The sequence below is a fragment of the Eretmochelys imbricata genome, chromosome 3, assembly GCF_965152235.1.
Source record: "Eretmochelys imbricata isolate rEreImb1 chromosome 3, rEreImb1.hap1, whole genome shotgun sequence".
In the NCBI taxonomy this organism is placed as follows: domain Eukaryota; kingdom Metazoa; phylum Chordata; order Testudines; family Cheloniidae; genus Eretmochelys; species Eretmochelys imbricata.
This window is the reverse complement of record NC_135574.1, coordinates 134,069,508-134,090,161: the sequence shown is the minus strand read 5'-3', so window position 1 is coordinate 134,090,161 and position 20,654 is coordinate 134,069,508. Positions and strand designations below refer to the sequence as shown.

General features: G+C 40.8%; 1 protein-coding gene across 4 annotated transcripts in view; it reads left to right on the top strand.

Moving 5' to 3' along the window:
* ARID4B (AT-rich interaction domain 4B) overlaps nt 1-20,654 on the top strand; it is a 140,996-nt gene that overhangs the window by 96,447 nt on the left and 23,895 nt on the right. For 3 of the 4 annotated variants that reach the window (XM_077813426.1, XM_077813423.1, XM_077813425.1), the window contains exon 17: nt 12,279-12,539. The exons of the other annotated variant lie outside the window; for it this stretch is intronic. In XM_077813426.1, the coding sequence (XP_077669552.1) occupies nt 12,279-12,539 (261 nt within the window). The remainder of the gene's footprint in view (nt 1-12,278; nt 12,540-20,654) is intronic. 4 annotated transcript variants of the gene reach the window in all.

Below are 20,654 nucleotides of genomic sequence, written 5' to 3'. Positions count from 1 at the left end.
AAGGTGTGCAGAAATGCTCTAGAACTGTGTTTTATGGAGATTTCATTCGCTATACGGTCTGGAATATAGATGTGGCCACTGCACTGGATTTGGCCCATAGGAAATTGGTGAAACCATTGTGTAAATATTGCATCATTGACACATTTCACCATGTAGAAAGGGGATAGTAAATAATTGATTATACAAAAAATATATTATGTAGGGTAAAATAATTTGCATAGTTAAAATATAAAATTATACATTTTTAATTCGAAATCTACCCAGACAATAAGAAAAGTGCAGTGAAGAGAGTTATGCCACTTACTTCAGAACTGAATTTGGCTCAGTGTCTTTAAAATGTCACCTGGCAAGGTCTTTTAAAAGTGTGGGACATCTTTCTAATACTGATGTTAACCAAATAACAATGTAAATGAAATAATAAAGTTATAAAACTATTCTCAAATAATAATTTGTATCTGTTTAACTTGGGACCAGATTGGTTCCTCTACATGAGGAGAAGGCTTGCCTAGAGGATAAGAAGCTCCATGAGTTTCTCCTTGCACAGTTTCCACCAGACTGCTCCATTGTGGGGAAGGCAGGATTTCAGTCCCAGCTTCCAGATTTTAGGATATCTCCTGGAGGCCAGGAGTGTCTTTCTAGAGGTCCTGAACTCCACCTCCCAATGTCTCATCACTCATTCCTTTTGAAACAGGGTTTCCCTGCTGACCTCCCTCCTGTAATCCCTTCTAAACTGGGTTCAGCAACACAATGGGGTTCTGTGCAAAAGTTAATACAGAATCAGGTGATACTAACTTTTGAGCTTTTCACTTCCATTTTAATTTGTGTAGAGGGGAAGCTAAATGTGATATCTGCAGCTTACTAATTCCTCTCCAGTGCTATTCCCTGGCTACTCTTGTATCCTGACCATATTAAGTAGTCTACACAGATCTGAAGACAGGGAGACAAAGCAGCCGAGGTAGCTGACATCTCCCCACCCCTTCTCTATGGGCAAGGATTGATGTATGTGTTGGGTCCTTTGTGTGCTGATTGAGAGGTGGACAATCTCTGGGCCAAAGAAGATAATGAAAAATTGGTGTCTTAGTGTTCTTATTGAGTATGTGGAGCATCACTCTTATGTTGTCTGTTTCAAAGAGAACTTTCCAGGGCTTTGGAAACTCATCCTTCTGCCTAAATTAGAATTCCCTCATAGTTAATGTCGCCAAGAATAAAATGGCGAAAGTCTGTCAGTCTGGCAACTTCAGGACATAAATTTAACACCAGTAGTGTCAGGAAGAAATGTCCCCCAGCTACCTCAATGTAGTATTGCATAATTAGGTACCTTCCTCTGTTGTGTGAATTGAATTATTCATTTTGTAATTATTGAAGGCCAAATGGACTATTTTTCTTCAATATGGCATTTCTTATCTTCCTAGAAATTGAATCATTTGACAGAAAAAAGTCCTTTAAGGATACCTTATGTGGAGACATGCCACATATATAAAGTACAATTGAAACAATCTGGCCCAACATTCTTTTTTGTGAGGGGATTTCTCATGGATAGTCAATTAAACTGAAAGGCAACAAGGTACTGAAAGGTGCTTTTCCACACACAGAACAATTAGTCCATGGAACTTACCCCCTCAAGATTGAGGCCAAGAGCTTAGCAGGATTTTTTTTAAAAATTGAACATTTATATGGATAACAAGAATACTGACTTTTTATCGTAAGGATTAAAAAACCAAAGAAGATTTTTGAAACAGATATAAGACCTCATGCTTTAGGTCATATAAGCCAAGCTCTAACTAATCAGAATTGGGAAGAAGCTTTCTTTGTGGATAGTTTATTCCATAACAGCCCTCTGGAGGGGTTTCTTGCACCTTCCTCTGAAGTATCTGGTACTTGCTGCTATTTTAGGGCTAGTCTGCACTACCACCCTACATTGGCACAGCTGCACCGATGCAGCTGCGCTGTTGTAGTGCATCTGGTGAAGATGGGCTATGCCAACAGGAGAGCATCTCCCCCCGACATAGTACAGTGTGGACACTGCTTTAAGTCAATGTAACTTATGTTGCTCAGTGGGGTGGTTTTTTCACACCCCGAGCGACATAACGTAGATCGACTTAAGTGGTAGTGTAGTCAAGCACAGAGACGTGACAAGAATATGTAAGAAAGTAAGTCAGCAGCTGTGTTTCACATACAGGAGGTAACAGGTTAACAGATGTAGTGTTTTTCTTCTGCCCTTTGCAGTTTATTCTTTGGGTACTTTGAAAAGTAGCATAGTTTTTTATTTAATGTTGTAGCCGTGTTGGTCCCAGGATATTAGAGAGACAGGGTGGGTGAAGGACTTGAAGAAGAGCTCTGTGTAAGCTCCAAAATGTGTCTCTCTCACCAACAGTAGTCGGTCCAGTAAAAGATATTACCTCACCCACCTTGTCTCTAGTTTTTTATTTGTCAGAAGAGGTATATTTTGAGGGCTTTGTGATGAATGAAAGTAAAATTGTAGGAGAGGGATTTAAAATATCACAGGAAGATGTAGGTTAGTGTGGTTGGCTGACAGTCATATTGATTGGCTTTGGACCAAATAAAGCACTATACATTGAAGTTAACTCATACAGTCAAATTTAATTTTGTGTAAAGTAAATTATTTGAGGGGGGGGAAATGCGTCGTCTTCCTTGCACAGTTGGTGTGAACACCAGTTTAAATTTTGCACTGTTAGTGTAAGCACAAAAAGATCAATTTATACCAACTACATTTGTGTAGCATCATATATAGAGACTTACCCATTTGGTCTATGCATTGTATTTTTGTGTGCATGTGTCATGGGGGCATGTCTCTCTAGCATATCCTCTTTTGGCTGTTGTGGCCCTGTAGGTACATTGCACTCAGCACCTCTTGGGTCTTTTTCAGCAATTACCCTGAGCAGGTTAGTTCAAACTGTTTGCAGAATCTGATTTATTCACAGTTCCAACATATACCCCTTCACATGGTTCGATCTATTAACTCGTTATACAGACATAACTCACTTGTTTAGCCTCTCCAGTTCACACCCACTCTGGCTCCATGTAAAAGTCAGTTTCTCCTCCTGTTCTGGAGGTCGCAGCCCTCCTCCCAGAGCTGGGTTGTACTTCAGACAATCCCTCTTGAGCTCTCCTTACTACAGGAGTCTCCTAACTCTCCTCCTTGACACTAGAAGTAGATTTGAGGTCAGCTGTAGAGCTCAGGCAGTTTCTCCCCAAGCTGGCCCTTTTCCCAATTTAAAAGTGCCGAAAGATACAATTTTAGGCTGATACTTTAACCCCACTAATTTTAATAACGGGTCTTGTGAGGTTATAGCCCAGTACTTCATGTTGAACAGGCTATTCCAACTTCCTGATGTGTAAGTGTGCAAAAGTCTTTTTGTTTTCTTTTGAATGACCTGTCCAAAAATTTCTGAAAAAACCATCACACAGCAGTTCTTCTTCGAGTGTTTGGTTCCTATGTGTATTCCAAACATGGGGGTGAGCATGCATGACATGGCTCTGGAGCCGGAGGGTTTTCTTAACAATGTCTGCTGACGTGCACGTGTGTCATGCGGTGGCTTATGTTCACAGCTGAGGGTATGATAGTGCCGGTCGATGCCTCTCCAGTTGCCTCATACCACGTACCCAGAGTTGGAATCACTGTTCCTTCGCGCTCTTAGTCCTCCATCCATCACAGGCAGTGTGGCATACTCTGCCTCATATGCCCCCACACCAGAGCAGGCAGAGTGGAGGTATTGTATCCCAGCTAAGGGGGGTGGACTTCCTCTTTTGTCACCTACCTCTGTTGTTGTACATGCAGCAGAGGAATGGGTGCCCCAGCACGCACAAAAGTTGACCGTCTCCAGACCAGCCGGCTAAGCGATTTGACCTATTGGGAGAAAGGTTTATTCCTCAGCAGCACTGTAATTTAGGATTGCAAACTACCAGTCTCTGCTAGCCAGATACGATTTTAATAACTATGTGTGGCTAGCAGAGTTCCAGATGAACTGCCACCAGACCAGCAGCAGCAGTTTCAGGCGCTGGTGGACGAAGGGTTCCTGGTCACCAAGGTGGGCCTCCAAGTGGCGGTTGATGCAGCCAACATGTCCTCTTGTTCCCTTGCAACTGCAGTCCTCATGCGCTGGGACTCATGGATCCAGTCATCTGGCTTTCCTTAGGAGGTCCAAACTATTATCAAGGACCTTCTCTTTGACAAAGACAGTTTGTTTTATGTGAAGACAGACAAGTCCCTTCACTCTTTGAAGGACTCCAGCGCCACATTACAGTCTCTGGTGATCTACACCCCAGCTCCACAATGCAGGCACCAGTAACAGCAGTTCCTTCCCCACCAGTATACATCCTACCTGGCCTACTACGAGGGGCAACAGAAAGCCCCATGCAAGCAACACCAGTCCCAGCAACAGAGACCCACAGCCTTTGCCATGGCCATCTCCTCGACCCACCTGAAATCAAAGTCCCAGTTTTGATGGTTTGACTGAGAACTGCAAACTGCAAGGGGGGGTCAACCATCATGGCCGCCAGTTCACTGACTCACCTAGACGAGGTAATGGCGACTAAGGATATTACTTTAATGGAGAGATGGGACAGGGAGCATGTTGCCATTGGCTTGAAGGGTGGCTTTGTGAGGGCTGATAAAATGAGTCCCACGGGGGTGTGAGCCAGAGTATTGGTGGCAGTATGATTCCATTTGAGTCCCACATAAAGGACGCTATATTAATGTGTAGTAATCCATGTAGTATTGAGTATTGAGGAAACCTTTCCTGAAATGGTGGTGGGGTGCATACACACAGAGGTACCAGGCTGTGAAGTGAAGAGGGCCCAGATTGGGATGCCATACTTGGCTCTGATCTTGCATGAGGAGATCAAAGGTGGAGTCGTGTACAGGTGGAGAGTCTGAGGAGGTCCATGAACCAAAACTGACGGGGCCAGAACAGGACTATAAGTTTTACGGTAGCTCAGTCCCAGCAAAACTTGCAAAGCACTTGCGGGCGTTGAATGGGGAGAAAAGGATAGTGGAGGTCGCCCGTCCAGGGGAAAAGAGCTTTGTCCTGCAAGTCCTCCCATATGGTTTCCCTGGAACAATAAAGAGGCAACTTGCAGTTCTCATGAGTGATGAAGAGATCCCAGAACGGGGTGTCCCATTTGTGGAAGAGGTATTGGGGTATGGCACTGTGCAATTCCCACTCATGGTTGAGGAAGAGTATCCTGCTGAGGCATCAGCTAGGGAATTTTGGGTGCCTGGGTGGTATGTGGCTTGTAGTGTCACATGGTTAGGGCCCTACCAAATTCACGGTCCAATTTGGTCAATTTTACAGGCTTAGGAATTTAAAAATTGTAAATTTAATGATTTCAGATACTTAAATCTGAAATTTCACGGTGTTGTAATTGTAGGGGTCCTGACCCAAAAGGGAGTTGTACGGGGGGAAGGAGGGAGGTCACAAAGTTATTGTAGGGGGATTTGCATACTGCAACCCTTCTGTGCTGCTGCTGGCGGCGGTGCTGTCGTCAGAGCTGCCAGAGAGCAGCGGTTGCTAGCCGGAATCCCAGCTCTGAAGGCAGAGCCGCTGCCAGCAGCAGTGCAGAAGTAAGGATGGCATGGGATGGTGTTGCTACCCTTACTTCTGTGCTGCTGCTGGTGGGGTGCTGCCTTCAGAGCTGGGTGCCCAGCCAACAGCTACCACTCTCCGGCAACCCAGCTCTGAAGGCAGCGCAGGAGGAAGGGTGGCAATATTGCAACCCTCTAAAATAACTTTGCGACCAACCTGCAACTCCCTTTTGGGTCAGGACCCCCAATTTGAGAAACGCTGGTCTCCTCCATGAAATCTGTATAGTATAGGGTAAAAGCACACAAAAGACCAGATTTCTCGGTTCATGACGCATTTTTCATGGCTGTGAATTTGGCAGGGCTCTACACATGGTGTTTGATGCACCATTTCCAAAGGTGGATGGGCTCGGAATAGAGGGAGGGAGACTTGGCACTGCCCTGCTTATTGATGTATATCACCACTACAACGCTGAAGAGTAGTTTGAACATGGTGGGACCAAATGAAAGGAAGAAACGTCTGGAATGCAAGAGGGACTGCCCTCAGTTCTAGCACATTTATATGCATTCTGGCCTCTTGTGGCAGCCAGACACCCTCAGCTGTGTGATGGTGTAGGTGGGCTCCCCTGTTGTGATGGTGGCCTGTGGGTTGGGATGGTGAAGGGGCTAGTAACCATGATCTTGGCAGGGTCGGTCCACCAGGTCAGGGAGGCAAGAATCGTCTGGGGGACAACTCTGGCCTCCAAATGGTCCATATGGGGTCTGTAGATGGAGAGGAGCCACAGTTGGAGGCACCACATGCGTAGACATGCAGCAGGGTCACAGAGGTACAGGCTGCCATATATCCAAGGAGGGAGAGACAATGGTGGACCGTGGTACGTGGGTTGTGGCATAGGTCTGCAATTATGGCCATCAGCATTCCGAAGCGATACACTGGAAGGAAGGCCTATGCCACAATGGAGTTGAACAATGCCCCATAAAGTTGATCATCTGTGTAGGTATGAGCACCAACTTCTCATTGATGCAGATACCTCTAGAGATCAGGAGGATGATGGATGAGAATGGTGGAGATGAGTTCTTGTTGGGATAGCACAACAAGGAGTCAATTGTCCAGGTCTGGGTACACCAAGTAGCTGAGGCGGCACATTTGTTCTACCATGACAGCGAAGACCTTACTGAAATCTTGAAGAGCCATCACTATGCTGAAAGGGACGACTCAGAATTGGTAGTGGTGGTGTCCCATCCCGATGCAGAGAAACTTCTGGTGGACCGGGTGAATGTCAATATGGAAGTAGGCATCCTTCACGTCGAGAGCCGCGAACCAAGCCCCGTAGGGGAAGAATGGGATAATAGTCGACATAGTCACGATGTGGAATTTGGATTTTCTGATAAAGGTGTTTATTAGCCAAAGGTCAAGAATGGGGCAGAGCTCTGCACCCTTCTTTGGGATGAGGAAGTACAGGGAGTAGAAACCTCTCCCCATTTAGGGAGTTGTCACATGCTTTATGGTGCCCTTTGCAAGAAGAGCATCTGTATTTTGTTGAAGAGTGCATTGATGGGAAGGGGAGATGTCCAGAAGGAAGGGGTCTGATGTGGGGGAAAAAAAGAAACTCTATGGAGTATTTGAGATGGATGATCTTCAGTACTCAATGGTCCGTGGTGCTTTTGCCCCAATTGTGAGCCAGTGGGGCAAGATAGCCCTCAAAGATGATATAGGACACCGCTTCTTCCTTCCTTGTTTTGATATTTTTGTTTTCCTGCCTTTTAATCACATGACAATCTTTCCATATTATTACTCTTGTAATTAAACCTACAGTAAACATGATTCCTTTTGAGTCCCACATAAAGGATGCTATATTAATGTGTAGTAATCCATGTAGTTTTCCTGGGTCAAACAAAATAAAGGCCCAAAAGCTATATTCCATACCAAAGCATTTGTATGAAAATGAACATGCTGAGAGACAAAAATCTAAATATTAAGATTTAAAAACAGCAAACTAAAATTATGTGCAGTAGTAATAAGTCGACAGTTCAGCATTTATATTAGACAGCCTATCTCAAGTATACCTAGTATCCAGTCCCCTGATGCATCATCATATTTATAGAATTACAGTTGGAGACCCCAAAGACCTATTTTGCAGATGTTTTATTTTTATAGTAGCAGCTAGAGGCCCCAACCAAGATTATAAAGAGCCATTGTGGTAGGCACCGTATATAAACCCATAAGAGACAAGTATCAGGGGGTAGCCATGTTAGTCTGTATCCACAAAAATAACAAGGAGTCTGGTGGCACCTTAAAGACTAACAGATTTATTTGGGCATAAGCTTTCGTGGGTAAAAAACCACTTCTTCAGATGCATGGAGTGAAAATTACAGATGCAGGCATTATATAATGACACATGAAGAGAAGGGAGTTACCTCACAAGTGGCGAACCAGTGTTGACAGGGCCAGTTCAATCAGGGTGGATGTAGTCCACTCCCAATAATTGATGAGGAGGTGTTAATTCCAGGAGAGGCAAAGCTGCTTTTGTAATGAGCCAGCCACTCCCAGTCCCTATTCAAGCCCAAACTAATGGTGTTAAATTTGAAAATGAATTTTGAGTTCTGCAGTTTCTCTTTGAAGTCTGTTTCTGAAGTTTTTTTGTTCAAGTATAGCTACTTTTAAATCTGTTACAGACAGTCCCTGCCTCAAAGAGTTAGTACTCTAAACAGACGTGAGAGATAGGAAGTGTTCTTATCTTCATTTAACTATAGAAACTAAGGTGCAAAAAAGATTAAATGTCTTGCCCACTGTCACATAGGGAATCTTTTGCAGAGCTGGGAATTGAACCCAGATCTCCTTGAGTCTTAGTTCAGAGTCTTAACTAAAAAGCCAATCCTTTCAAGCCAGATAATGTGTTCAAATAATGAAAAATATTTCCAACTTTAGAAGGGCCATTCTGATTTTGACCAAGCGAGGATAAAAAGGTTGAGAGAAGATTCAGCACCCCAGAAATCTACAGATCCCTATATTAACTTAACACATAGTTAGATTAGTCTTACATTTGTTTATTATTCTTATTTATATATGCTGCCATGTTGTTGGTACTGTACGTATGATGAGATTTGGTTTAGACCCCATCCTGGGGTTGTGCAACAATCCTAATCAAATGAAGTTTTATTGGCTAATGATGCTCGGAAGAACTTTTACAATAATGACTAATAACACTCTTTCTGTCAGACACAATGGCCCTAAAGATTACAAGGTGTAGCACTTTCCCACATAACACATACTATTTCATGCATTCATATTTATTTATTAATATACACGCACAGTGGTATGTTTGTATTTGGCCTATGTGCCTCTGTATTTACTGAGAAATGCTACTCTAGAGTAAATTATGGTACCTATAATTTTAAGTAGTTTTCAAATATTTAAAATGTTTTAAGTTCCCTCACTGTATTGTTTGAGCTTTGTGATATTCATGTATGTGTGTGTGTATTTACACATATTTTAAAATATTTGCTTTATTATTACCAGATATTTTAGAACTATAAATGCTCCCTCCTGCCTTTGATTTTCTGGTTCTAAGCAAGGGCTGAAGCTTCCACTCTGTGGAGTTTGAGGGTGTCTTTAGCTGGTTGCTGTAATGTAAATAAGTGAGCTGCTTGCAAACCAGTCCTTCTTACCAGCTCCTTGGTATTGTTTGGGTTGTTGGAACACAATTATGGTAATGCTCCATTTATGGTGGTGCTCCATTGTCTGCCTTTTCGACATAAATGCATCTCTCCTGCTGTGCAAGGGAGGGGGCTTTCATATTGCTGCAGCTTTGTCATAACTATTGGTTGGTTTGTTTTTGTTTGCTTTTATTTTTAAGATTGTGATTGTTGCCAATAGTCTTGTTTGTTTCCATTTTTATTAGAATTTGAATGAACAGCAATGCAAGAAATCTGACATTCACATGCATGCATAGATAGCCAAATAAGATTTCTACCATGCTCACTGGACTACCATGGCCACAATTTTCTCTAAGAACTTCTGCTTCACAGCATTCAGTTCCTTTTTCTTCATCTTCATGACTGGGTTTGAGATCTTGAAACAGGAGTTTATGGCCTTCATAAAACAGATTCCACTCTTTCCTTGCAACTTCTGGAACATGCTTTTCCTTTCACAGAGTTCATTCAGGGATATAATCTGGCAGTTCTACTATTCCCAAAATACGAATATTCTTGGCTTTTGTTTGGTTTTCTAGATTCTCCAACCTGCGATCTAACCAGGCCACTTCTCACTGCACTCTTAACTGCAACCATCTCTGATGATATTTCCTTATGCTTCCTGGCATTTCCCTCTCTACCTGTTACAGTCCGCTCTCCACCTTACCTACTTGACCATCCAAGTTGCTCAGCTTTACAATGAGGGTTTCAGTATCCCTCCAGAGAAGTCCTGGTAGACTGTTGTAGAGTCTGTTTTCTCATGAAATCCATTGATGCACCAAGAAAGCCACCATATCTGGTGGGTGATAAGAGGAGACTCCAGACTAGTCCAGGCCTGTGGGTTGCTTCACAGTCGGCTGCACCGTAATTGGACAAACTTTGGAAGAGTCCTTGTTTTTCCTTTTCAGGCATGATTTTCCTCTTTCAGAAATCATTAAGGATTCTGCCATCAGGTTTTGAAAAAATTCTCTCTAATAAAGTTTATTTCATTAAAATTGCCAGAAAATCTCCATGGCACTGAAAACTCTCAGGCATGTCTTGCTTCTACAGCAGCTTGGCTCCACCCTCAACCCCTGTCTGATACTTTTGTTTCCATAACTTTTTTTTTCTTAAGTCCTTAAAATTACTGTAATCATGAGCTGCAGTTTGCTAGGATTTGTAAATTACAGCAGCACTGGAGCACTTTGAGAGCACCTTATTGAAAGCTAAGTACCAGACAGGTCTAGGTCATGATTGTCAAGGAATTCTCCAGCCTATGGGCCAAATCCTGGTCTCAGTGAATTTAGTGGGAGTTTTCCTGTTAATTTTTGGGTCAAGTATTTGACTATATGGGAGAGATTGGAGAGGAAAAGAGTTGTAAAGTAGCTGTTTAGTTATATTTCAGTTTAATAACTTCGGTGGTTTTAATTACATTAGCAAAATAGACCATTTGAAGTATGTTGTATAATTGATGTGATATTCATTAATACAAAACTCTGTAGACTTTTAAGGATGGAAGTGTCTGTTTAGTAGAGTCCTCTCTATCCTTGGTGTGTATTGAATGTGACAGATATATTTTGGGTTAACTGATAACATAGTACATCGGCACTCTGGGAGTTTTAATTTTTTTCTTATGGCACATGCATGTATGCATGCAATGGGCCATATCTATTCCTGGTACAAGTTCATTGAAATCAGTGCAGTTGTGCTAGGGATGAATTTGGCCCACTATTTGGAAATCACATGGCAGCTAATTAAAGAATTGTGATTTGATATCGGCCAATTGCCTTTGGTAGAAAACAGTAAAATGTTGTTTGATTCCTTTCAAGAGAGAAAGTGGCTGTGTTAAATGAATATTTTTGCCTGTACAGTCATATGGAAAAATAGACTAATATCAATATTAATGTAGACTTTCTTATGTGTACTGTATATTAAAAACAGAAGTTGACTCAAAGGCTGATAGCTGTATCTCTTTATATACAGTTTTTAAAATGTGCAAGAATATTTGTTCTGGTTTTCGGGTTTTAACTGATTAGGAACCTATGATTTTTAAGAACTCCATGGATGGCATGGATCTATTATAGGTTGTATATGGAGGAATAAGGACAGTCCCAAAATCCAGTAAGAATGTGCCTTAGAGAATGTTTAGAGGTTAAGGCCCAACATTTCAAAAATAGCCTCTATAGTTTTGAGCACCCATCTCTAGAAACTTAGCCCCAGATTTTCAGAGGTGCTGAACACCCCTATAGCTGTCATTGATTGAAATCAACAGGATTTATCTGTGCTCAATACCTCTGAAAATCTGGCCCTATGTTTCTAAAGTCACACCTGAAATTGTAGAGACTTCATGTGAAATTTTTCGGTCTCAACGTGTGTGTGTGTTTGTGTGTGTGTGTAGCTTGGCTATTTTATTTTTGAAAACCTTTAGCAAAGAATAACAAGGTCATAAATTGGATATTTTTTTAAACCCTCATATTTAGGATTTGTTGCACAAAACCTGCTTTAATGGCAATCCTTTCAAAATAGAATTGACCCATATACATGGCCATTGTGAGGCAATGGATGTAACAGAGCACAGATCTTTATATGGTAGCCAGTGTTAGAAAGTTACCACTTGTAAAACTTGTATCTTGAAAAATGAAACTTAGGAATGTTTTCTCTATATTGAGAAGAATGGGTCTGAGGTGGAAACATACGTATTTTAGCTAGGGAACGACATGAAGGAGTTGAGAATTGAATAATAAAAGCTAAGAACATAAAACAATTTCTTTACCATACAATACAACTTCACTTCTCAGATGTTGATGGATTTTTTTCTCTAAACCGTCGTTTTTTAATCTTCCACTGCTGTAAAAGCATCTTAGTGTCATTATATTCTATGTGTGCTTTGCTCTATTCTTTTTAGTTGATAATACTAATATAACACTGAGGCAATTTCACATAGATGGAGCCTGCTGTTTCCAGCCTCTAATGCATCCGCAGTATTTATCAGTATATGTGGTTTGGAACTGAAAAGCTTATGAAGTATCTTTTATTAACTCTACAATTTTTTAAACCTTTCAAGAGATGACACGAATAAGGAGGAAGATGAAGATGAAGAAGAAGCAGAGGAGGAGGAGGAAGAGGAGGAGGAGGAGGAGGAGGAGGAAGACAACAATGACAACAATGAGGAAGAAGAGTTTGAATGCTATCCACCAGGCATGAAAGTCCAAGTGCGGTATGGACGAGGGAAAAATCAAAAAATGTATGAAGCTAGTATTAAAGATTCTGATGTCGAAGGTGGAGAAGTCCTTTACTTGGTGCACTACTGTGGATGGAATGTGAGGTAACTTAAGTTTTAGCTAGTGATTACTTCCGTAAAATACTTCTAAAATACACTTGTGTATTTTAAAAACTAACTGAATATTGAATTCCGTACTCTTAACTTTCAGTACTGGTATTCTATGAAGGTCAAGGTACTGTATGAAATTATTTCGATTTTTAACATATATAAATGCAGTACTTCGTGACTTACAGCTTAGGAAAAATCTTCTTAAGGTTGCTTGTCCAAGGAAAACCTCAATCCTGTCTCAGTTTTCTTTTAAACACCACCAAACAACAAAGGAAATGGCAGTTAGCATAGTTCTTTGATAAATTTCTTCTGTGGCTCTGTTCAACCAGTTTTACTGGATACCATATTTGAGTAATCATATACTTGACTAAATCTGTATATGCACTTCTCAAAGTGCAGCACAGAGTACAAAAGCAGTTTGGTGGCATTTACCAGTAAAAAGAGATAGGAGGCCAGTTTTCATTTAGAAAAAAGATGTATTTTTTGCTGGACATCCATACTTGAGAAACCATATTTCACTTTCAGCTTTATTAGACATATCAATCACTCTGTGCACCCAGGATTCTTAATTGCATATCAGTAAATGGCAGTAAATAATTACACTTCACTTGTTCAGACCTGTTTTTTCCAATTGCCGCAATCTTCTGAACAACAAGATTCTTCTTAGCCTGGTGGCTTGTTATGCCATTCTTATTTTATTGGTACCATACCTGAAGTTTGTTCTTAATATAGTATTATTGAAAAACTGTTGAGGCTTAACATATTTTTGAAGTAAATCCTGGAGTAGAAACTTTAGTGGGAATAAGATACAAGATACTTTGAAAAAGGCAAAAAACCTTAAAGCTTCTTGAAGTCTTTTAAGTCAATTATCAAGTCTTCTGCTTTTTTGTCATTTCAACCTATCCTTTTCTGATAACTGTTCTCAGGCTGTTGTCTTCTAAACTTTGTTTTACTTAGTATGAGATTAGCAGGGCTTTAGAAGCAAGAGGTTTGAGGCAAATCTAACTTTCTTCATGAAAACCCTTATGAACCTCTTATCATCTTCACCTATCATCTGGACTTGCATTACTTTAGTACCTCTACCCAAAAGACAGAACACAGGTTTCTTTGGACCTTATACAGTGCTGGCCGGATCAGCTGGCAAGGGTCACAATTGTAAAAGCAGGCCACTTTTCTCCTTCCGTTGTTTCCACCAGTTTGGATCTGATTTCACTGAATGCGTCACCCAAGCCACTACTGATCTGGGGAATTACCATTCATTATTGAGGCCTCTGACTTCGGTCTCTTGCAGTATTTGTAGCTTGTACGCCATACTGGAATGGCCTCATTTTCTTGTACATAAAAAAGAGTCTTCAGGAAACATCAAATAGGCATTTCAGAGAAACAAGGCTATAGGATCTATTCCTTAAATGTCAGTATACTGGGGGAAACACAGTCTAGTTTGGGGTTTAGATAGGATCTGGAACATTACTAGTATTTCAGTCATTGCCACAAAGGACTTGCCTTAGGAAGCCAGACTGATGAAATTTGCACCCTGGGCCTTTGACAGTTGCTGCATATACATCAAGAGGGATTTGCATTTTAAAAGTCCTTTTGAGATGTCTTCATTGTTTTTTAATTCAAAGGAGAATCTTAGGAAGAGCTTTACGAATAAATTCTCTGCCTCTTCAGAGTAAATGTTATCAAACGTGCTACCAGGTGAAAGAGTCGGAGGGGTTTACTCAAGCAGCACTACTTCTTAAATCTGGAAAAAATCAGAAGTTGAAATCCAACCTTCCTCTTGCAGACCTCAGCAGCTTCATTATTAAAGGAGAAGTCAAGATTGTGTGTTTGTGCACTGTGAATTCTGAATTTTAAACAAATGCATAGATTGATATCAAAGGGATCCTTCTTATAGCTAGGATGTATTAGATATTAAGGGCTCCTTCAGTTAACTGTTGTACCTTGGTGGAGGTGGCGGGGGTCAATGGTTATTTTCGGCGTTTTGAAGTCTTCACTTGCTGCTGTTTGATCTTTTCTGCCAGCTGAACTGCATGTATGTTCCTTCCTAAAATGTGGCTGATTGGGGACAGTCTTTTTGGAGGGTTGAGAGATAATATATTTTACCAAAAAGTGTTTAATCATTTTGGGCCTTCAGAAATTTTCGTAACCCCATACAATTGCTATTTAGCTACTGGAATTTATAAAGACTATCACACAGGCTAGTTTAATTCAAATGAGATAGCAGGAAATGTTGGATTAGACAATCAATTGCTATCAGGGCAGGTGAGTTTACTGTACTCCATGTCTACAAACAGCATTTGTCACAACTGTGACATGCTTCACTTAAGGTAACATATTGGAATTTTTGTGGTGTCATATGTAGTCTGTCCCATATTCAGCTTGACAGCTGTCTTTGAGTCAATTCCAGACTTGAAAAATAGTTGTTTTTCCTTGCTGTTTCTTGGTATTCTATTGTTCCGGGAAGATTCATCTTAGCTACGTGTGTGTGTGCGCGCATGCATGTTCTTTTTCAGTTAAGTTTTGGTTTTTACTCAATTTCTAAGTGGAACAAGTGATTTAAAAACCTTAGTTCGGGTAATAATTGTCTTAGCTGGTTTGGAATCCATGGTCTTCTTATCTCTGTTCTTTTTTCTTTAAGTTTCAAATTGTTTTTTTCCTCTATTCTAAACACTGTATCATTTACTATGTATTCCTCAAACCAAAAATAGTCTAATCAAGAATTCTTCAACACTGATGGCATTTACTTAGAAGTTCCCATTCCAAGAAGATATTATCCCTTCTTCAGTCCATGCCTTGTATCAGTATATCGGGGATGAAAGTAATATTAACTGTTCAGATATTCAGAATATTTATGCTTCGCTACACTTCTTTGAAGAACCATTTAGTGATACTAAGTATAGTAGGTTTCAAAGTAGCAGCCGTGTTAGTCTGTATCCGCAAAAAGAAAAGGAGGACTTGTGGCATCTTAGAGACTAACAAATTTATTTGAGCATAAGCTTTTGTGAGCTACAGCTCACTTCATCGGATGCATTCAGTGGAAAATACAGTGGGGAGATTTATATACATAGAGAACATGAAACAATGGGTGTTACCATACACACTGTGAGAGTGATCACTTAAGGTGAGCTATTACCAGCAGGGGGGTGGGGGGGGGACCTTTTGTAGTGATAATCAAGGTGGGCCATTTCTAGCAGTTGACAAGAATGTCTGAGGAACAGCGGGGGGGTGGGGTGGGGGGGGGAATAAACATGGGGAAATAGTTTTACTTTGTGTAATGATTCCCCCCCCACACCCCCCACTGTTCCTCAGACGTTCTTGTCAACTGCTGGAAATGGCCAACCTTAATTATCACTGCAAAAGGTCCCCTCCCACCCCCCACCCCCGCTGTTAATAGCTCACCTTAAGTGATCACTCTCGTTACAGTGTATGGTAACACCCATTGTTTCATGTTCTCTATGTATATAAATCTCCCCACTGTATTTTCCACTGAATGCATCCGATGAAGTGAGCTGTAGCTCACAAAAGCTTATGCTTAAATAAATTTGTTAGTCTCTAAGGTGCCACAAGTACTCCTTTTCTTTTTAAGTATAGTAGGACATTGTCAGCTTTCTTGTATTAATTAGGGAAGCCTTGAAACTGAGTAATTTCCTAGCTGCACTTTATCTTGTGAGGGAGGAGATCACCATTACTATTTATATGGATGAAGGACGTGGGTACTGCAGATCAGGGAATCTAAGTTGGATCTCTTAGAACAGGAATCAGACTGTCTTTAGTGGAAGAAAGAGGTAATGATACTAGTACTAGATGCATGTTCTCTTTTATTAGAAAGAAAATTGTTTACATACCCCATATTTTCTAATATTAACCAGAAAGCTCAAGATAGAGAACAATCTTAATATCCTTTTTGCCCCTGAATAGGAAACTTTGGTTTACTTTACACTAGTGACGACGCTGGTGTTAGACCAGGTAGCTAAAGCTAATCCCAAAAGACTCAAAACCTTACTAGTTTTTAATGATTAGAACTAGATTCTGATGACATCTGTTTGAGGTGGGGACTAGTATATTTAACCATTCTCCTGAAATGTGGGGGAATGTGTCTTTTGGGAAGTAACAGTCCTAGGGAAGAAGATTATTCTGTATTCAGTTTGAAGATTGAAAGCGGAGATGAAACTAACCTAGTGGAATTAATGAGAATGAGATGCTCTCAGACATAAAATTGCAAACCTGCTACCATGTTGACCTGCGAAAAAGTGAAAAATTCTCAGTTGGAAAAGACATTTCTCATAAGATTTTTGCATTCTGGAATTGCTGATATATAGTTTTATAAAGTTACTATAGTCAGATGCTTAGAGGTGTCTGGGATCCCCTTTGTGGTTTCAAGGGTCACTTGCTGAATTTAGCACAATTTCTGTGGATCTAAAACTTCCTTGGAACTTGCAGTGCAAGTCCCTCCAATTGTGGTATTTGCAGTTTTCAACTGACAGCACTATGCAGATAAAATAAAATACATCGAAAGGTGAATTACAGAGGGTTTTGAAATATGAATTAACCCTGCTATATGTGCAGAATGCCCCAAATAGAATGGTGCAGAGGGGCATATTCAGCACAAATTCTAAATTAACAATCTTTGTAGGACATTTAAACTCTCACAGGCTGGCTGCCAGATGCTCTGATACCCCAAAATGCACCATTCTTGGACGTTACAACTATTCTGAAATTATACCATATCCCTTTTTCTTTTGGAAATTTGGTTGGGGAAAATATTAGTTACTGACTTAATTGACTGTTTTAAGTTTTTTGTGCTTCACAGTTAGATGTTGAAGCAAAAGAGGCTTGAGGTACTCCAGGTTTGAGGAGCCCCTGAACAGTGTATGTAATTGAGAAAAGTTATGAATATTCAGTGTGAAGCCTGCCTGAGGGCATCACTTGAGACCATCAGACCCTGGTTAAGTAATATAGGAGGCTTTAGCTAATGCTCCAGGCCATTTGGAAACCAGCTTTAAAGCACCCTCAATATGAGGGTTGCTCTCTAAGTAAAACTCCTGCCTAACAGTCATTGGCATTAACTAAACTGATACTGAGGACTGTTTATTTTATTCATTTTATATGGACTCATCCAGGGCTTGAAAAATCCACTTCCCCATCTGGAGTAGGACTCTGTTGGGTGAGTGCAATTAGCTTCTGCAGAATTTTAGCTTTCGTTTAATAAAAAAAAAAAAAAATCTAATCCTTATGGTTGTGAAGATAATCTTCCAAACACAAACTGAGTGTAAACCAATGCAGTTATGTCTTCCTGAGTGTGCAGAGACTGCTCCAGTACTGCCACTGTTGCTGCTAGGGTGGAAGGGGAGCCCAGCTGCTGCTCTTGCTGCTGTGGCAGTCTCACAGGATAATCACTCCTTTTAGGAGTAGGGTGCCCTAGACGTGCCACCTTTCCAACCCTTTGCACCATGGAGCACTGAGGAGGAGACACGCCATCGCAGCAGAGAGCTCTGTGTTTGTATGGGGGCCTCACTGACATTTCGTTTCCCCATCACCACAGCAGAAGGCCAGCACGCATACACAGAGCCCTTTCCTGGGGTGCAAAGAGAAGTCCTATGTACATGTGACTAACTGGCAGGAGGGGCGTATGGTTCAAGAAGGGCTGTGAGTAGGGCTACCATGTATTTCAGCTTGGCATATAGGCGTAGTGCTATCGGCTAGCATTATGGTAATACCAATAATTATTATTAATAATAACTAATAGCCAGTATTGGGTATGTTTTTCATGGCTTGGGCACATAAGTGCACTGGATTTTGGCACACTTTGTCAATAAATACATTCTTCTCAAAATGTAGCTGGTTGTTTGATAGTGTGCAGAATTCAAGAGTAAAGAGAAAAGTCTTAAATGGAAAAAGGGTTGCTAAATGTGCAAAACTAATTAATTTTTTTCTCTGTGTTTTGAAGAAGTAAAAAGAGGAAGTATGAAAATTGAATTTGTTCTTTTCTCTATTAGGATAGCAGAAGCTTTGTCCCTTTTTGGCAGAAAGCTGTGTGCGGTTGTCTCTACGATGGTATAGGCTGCAGCATCTGTCCTTTCAATTCTCGATGCATTGATGATGGTCAGGGGGTTAGTTTTGTCCGTGCTCTCAGGGCTTTTATTAAGAAGGTGAAAAGAAAATATCTTCCACTGATGCTGCCTTGTCAGACCCTAGCCTGTCTCTTGAGAGCCTTGCAAGCAGAGAGAGCCATCTCAAAGGACAAAATCCAGAAGTTCACCTAATAGTTACTTATTAAATCATTCAAGAAAGGTACAAAAATGTTTTCAGCTCCCTTACCTTCTTAACAAAAAGAAATACTTTTACAGATAGGTTGTGGAACTCATTGCCACAATATGTCATTGAGGCCAAGAGTTTAGCAGGATTTTAAAAAGGATTAGACTTCTATATAAATAGCATACTCTGTGTTGTTATAGTAAATATTGTTTTTAAAAGCTTTGAAAGGGATATAAACCCTCAAACTTCAGGGCATAAGCAACCCTCTTGCTCTCAGGAATTAAGAGGGCGCTTTCTTGGTGACCAGCTTACATCAGATCTGCCTACTACAGAGTTTTTTCTAAAGCACATGGTACTAGCTGTTGTTTGAGACATCATCCTGGAATAAATAGACTACGGTTCTGATTTGGTATGGCTATTGCTATGTTCCTAAAGAGAATTTACTTTATTCAGTTGAGGATTTGGTCTTGTATCCTGTGGTCCATCTTAATGGCATACTCAGTGTGGATGAATACCACAGGACCAGCAAGGATCCCCCTAGAGGGATATGAATTCTTTATCATTTCTACGAGTGAGTGTTCATTTTTCTTTCCTTCTTTTCATTCAAAACAAGCTTTCTGAAGGCAATCATTTTAACCAGAAAGATAAAGGAGCTTCAATCCCTCGTGGTTTAATCCTCCAGTCTTAATTTTGATAAAAATGAATGGACTCTTCTTCCTTGTAATAGATTTCTCCCTAAAGTATTTCACATGAATTTTACCTTTTTTATCCTTATACCATTCTGTTTTTAATGAGTCATTTCATAAAGATACCTTTCCTTCCTTTTGGGCATAGAGCCAAAAGAGAACCTGTCTCCAAGCAATATGATTTCAGATAGTAAACTTTCCAAAGAGAATCATAGAAATGTAGGGCTGGAAGGGACCTCAAGAGGTCAAATCCAGCCCCCTGTGCTGAGTCAGGACCAAGAATACCTATCATAGAATATCAAGATCTATTACGTCCACTAGGCCAGTAACCCTGTCAAAGATGGAAGTTCGTTTGGTTTGACATGATTTGTTCTTGACAAATCCATATTGGCTATACTGACTACCCTCTTTTCCTTTAGGTCAGTGTTTCCCAAACTTGGGATGCCGCTTGTTCAGGGACAGCCCCTGGCGGGCCAGGACAGTTTGTTTACCTGCCATGTCTGCAGGTTCGGCCGTGGCTCTCACTGGCCGCGGTTCACTGTGCCCAGCCAATGGGGGCTGCAGGAAGTGGCGCAGGCCGAGGGACATACTGGTCCTTCCCTTCTGGTCTTTCTCTTGCTCCTAATGTATTTATAGTACCTCTTCTTACTGCCTTTTATGTCCTTTGTTGGGTGTAACTCATTTTGTGCCTTAGTCTTTCTAACTTTGTTCCTACATGCTTGTGCTATTCTTTCATACTCATACAAATACTTGTACCATATACAGTCAGTTGCCCGTTCTGGTAGGTATTTAGGATCCATTAATTCAATCAGGGCCCTGGTGGCTTCTGAGGTATTTTTTTTCTAACTCCCTGTATGTGAGTTGTTAGATTTTATAGAACTGCAAGACTAACACTGACCTTTCTCCACTCCTCACCATCTCCATCCATCCCTGAGAAGTCACTACTTCACAGTTCTCCAAAGGGTGATATTTTGTGGCTAGAATCCCAAACTGGAATAAGTAGGTTTTATTTACCAATAACTGTTATTCGCCTTCAGATGCATCTATCTATTTTCAAATGCCTACTATTCTCTGATCACACGCCAAGTGAGGGGAGGGGCTACATTATGCAGACATGTGAACAGAGCGTGTCAATAGGCAACGATTCATGTTAATAACTTGAATA